The sequence below is a fragment of the Trachymyrmex cornetzi genome, unplaced genomic scaffold (genome assembly GCF_001594075.2).
Source record: "Trachymyrmex cornetzi isolate Tcor2-1 unplaced genomic scaffold, Tcor1.1 scaffold1059, whole genome shotgun sequence".
Classification (NCBI taxonomy): domain Eukaryota; kingdom Metazoa; phylum Arthropoda; class Insecta; order Hymenoptera; family Formicidae; genus Trachymyrmex; species Trachymyrmex cornetzi.
In genome coordinates, this window is record NW_017295608.1 from 48,104 (window position 1) to 51,286 (window position 3,183).

The 3,183-nt window shown below is 30.3% G+C and overlaps 1 protein-coding gene across 1 annotated transcript in view; it reads left to right on the top strand.

Annotated features, from left to right (window-relative positions):
* Positions 1 to 423: 423 nt before the first annotated feature.
* Positions 424 to 3,183, top strand: part of LOC108759852 (ABC transporter G family member 20) — a 12,017-nt gene continuing 9,257 nt past the window's right edge. Inside the window, exons 1-2 of the mRNA XM_018505517.1 lie at positions 424 to 499; positions 571 to 659. Coding sequence (XP_018361019.1) covers positions 477 to 499; positions 571 to 659 — 112 coding nt within the window. The 5' untranslated portion in view covers positions 424 to 476. The remainder of the gene's footprint in view (positions 500 to 570; positions 660 to 3,183) is intronic.

The window sequence follows — 3,183 nt, forward strand, 5'->3', positions numbered from 1 at the left end:
TTCTTACCGATCGGTAATCATTTAATATTATGTTAGATTTACTAGTAAGTATATAAGAAAAGTGTTGTACAATATTATTCGAAATTCAAAATTTTAAAAATCTAATTCTAACTTTGCTCTTAATGATATAATATTTCGCTGTTTAATCCAAGATTTCATGAGTCTGACAGGGAACTCACCAAAAGTCAGAAAAATAAAATTAAAAACGTATAATTCACGAAACGCATAATTTCAGCCTGCGTAAATTAATAAGAAATATTAGTTATGGATGACTCTCGAAATTAAAATAATATAGGAAATTAGGCAAATGAAAGTTCGGTGCGGTACTTAATGCATAATCATCTATCTTTTTTTTTCTTTCTCCGTCCATTTTTCTCTCTCAATTGTGTAAAATTAAAATGAAAGAATAAAATTACAATTGTTTTCAGTTTGAAGAACCTATTTATGGTACGATTGATCTCAATTATGCGGATTACATGGCACCAGCATACATGTTAACGTAAGCAAAAGTCAATCCAACACAATGAATGAAATCATTGCTGTTACTAAACTGTTTATATATCTTTGCAGACTTATCTTCTTTTTAGCCACTACAGTCTCTACTACCTTAATAATTACAGATCGGATGGAGGGTGTCTGGGATCGAAGCGTAGTCCAAGGTAATTTACTAATTTAGGTCCGCGAATTCATAGTCCTTCTTCAGATCTCAAGTCTGGTCTCCAATATCTAAACTCGGATTTCAATCTTGAATCTCCAAACCTAAATTTCAGTATTAGTAGATAATCATCAAATTCAGTTCTTGATGACTGTTCGTGACTGAGCGGAAAGTGTGAAAATAAAATAAAAACGTGGTGAGGTTACAAGATGCAATCAAATGTAATCGTCCGAAAATCCATTTAGAAAATCTATTTTTTTAAGAAAGTATGAGGTAAAGAATCAAAATATTTATAATATATAAAATATTTATAAATGGTAAAAAAAATTTCGCTGAAATTATTCTACGTTTTGGAATATTTCAGCGAAATTGCTGAAAACGTGCTGAAATTTCACTAAAAGTGAATTTTTCGGCTAACATATTGAAAAATCGTTGAATTTGAATAGAAATTCCTCTAAAATTTTGTTGGAATTTTTTTGAAATATTCACTGAAATTTCTCTGAAATTTTGGTAAAAATGAAATTTTCAACTAAAAATCGCTGAAAAATTAAACTGAACATTTTCTAAAATTCTGAAATTTTGCTGAAAAGTGTTCCAAAACGTGAAATAACTTCAGCGAAATTTTTCCACCAGAGAAGGTTAAGTAATGATATTTTAGAGGTACAAATAAGCCATGGTGGAAAGAATATAAGGTGAAGTATTCCCGTGGATGCGCAGTAGGAGAGTGAATTTAGGTAACATTTGATTGGCTGTTCCAGTATAACCAACGCTATTATACGCAAGAAAGTGCATATTGGGGAACATTTGATTGGTTATTTTCAGTATTGCTATCGCCATTATGCGCAATGTTTTACCTTATATTCTTTCCACTATGTAAATAAGCTACTCAATAATAATTCTCTTTGTCAAAAATTCCTAGCTTACAATAGACCGTTGCAAGACTTCTTCATCAAGCAAATCAGAGCGGTTGTTTTCAATGCGTTCAGAGTACTAATACAAGGATGACTAATCACTATGGATAACGTAAATTCTCTCATACAATATGTAGAAAAACACCTGTTAGAGGAGAGAGTGGTGACCGTCACAGACATAGCTAACCAGCAATTAGAAAAATTAAGGGCAGAGAGTGAGCGTTTGGTAGGGAGGCTTTTTGAAGAAAGTAGCACCTGCTTGAACAAAAATTATTGTAATATCTTCTTAGTTTCACCGGAAGCCAATTTTGTAAATATTCTGAGATACGGGATGCTGGTTCTGACACTTTTACCTAAGCGTAGCTGTACAGTTTGTAATTTATCATATTTAGCGGGTTACATGTTACGTAATGTATACGCTATGCAAGATAACTGAAAAAAATATTAGTGCAGAACAGAGTCCAGAGAAAGAAACATTTTCAGATATGGTCACGGATGGTATCATTGGAGTTAAGAAAATTGAAGGACATGTAACTATCAAGCGTAGTTGCAACGCTGAAATGTTCCACAACGTAGAATAATTTCAGCGAAATTTTTTTACTAGGGTTATTATAAATATTTTATATATTATAAAATATTATTTATATATTATAAATATTTTGATTCTTTACCTCACACTTTCTTAAAAAAATAGATTTTCTAAATCGATTTTCAGTCGATTACATTTGATTACATCTTGTAATTCACCACGTTTTTATTTTATTCTCATACTTCTCGCTCAGTCACAAACACTTACGAATTTAAGTTTGGAGATAGGCTGGTGCCAAAGCGTATTTTAAATGATAAAAAAAAAAAATTAATAACAGGCAACGACCGGCTGGAAAATGAAGTTAAGGTTGTAACAAAACGAAAAAAAAATGTTTAAACACGAGATAATGTGAAATGGTGAAATGGGGGTGCTGTTTAGGGGTTGAAATCGGTTTTTCTCGACTTGCGGCGAAGGGTGACTTCCTAGTGGAGAATGTTCATACAAAAGTTATAGATAATAAAAAAATCTAAAACTTTTGTATTTGACATTTTTTAACATAACCTCAAATTTTTCGAGAAAATAACGAAAAACTGATTTTTCAGTCTTTAATTTTTTTCTCACGTAAAAATAATTTAATTTACATGAAATTTTGTGGAAGTATACCTTTTTTGCCTGGAATAAGCTTGATTTTTTTGGAATTAAAAACACACATAGTTTTTGAGATGTTGATACTTTTTTAAAAAACTACCCTCATCTTCCACGGATAACTTTATTGATGTTTTTTTTGTATTTTTATATTTATATATATATCAGTTTAACCGTTGAAATGTGTTTTCTTTCAAATGGTCTATGCATGTTGTAGGTTAAATTTTCATTAAACGGCTTAAAATTACGAAAAACCGGAAAAAGTGACTTTTCTAAACACTAATTCATCATTTCTCTAATGATTTTCAATTTTGTTGTTATTTTTGTTAATAATTGACTACATTCTAATGACAGGACGTATTGTAATGTAATATTACTAAAGTTGATTTAATTTTATAAAGGAAAAAGAGGAAAGGTACTAAAAATAACATTTTAATGGCTAT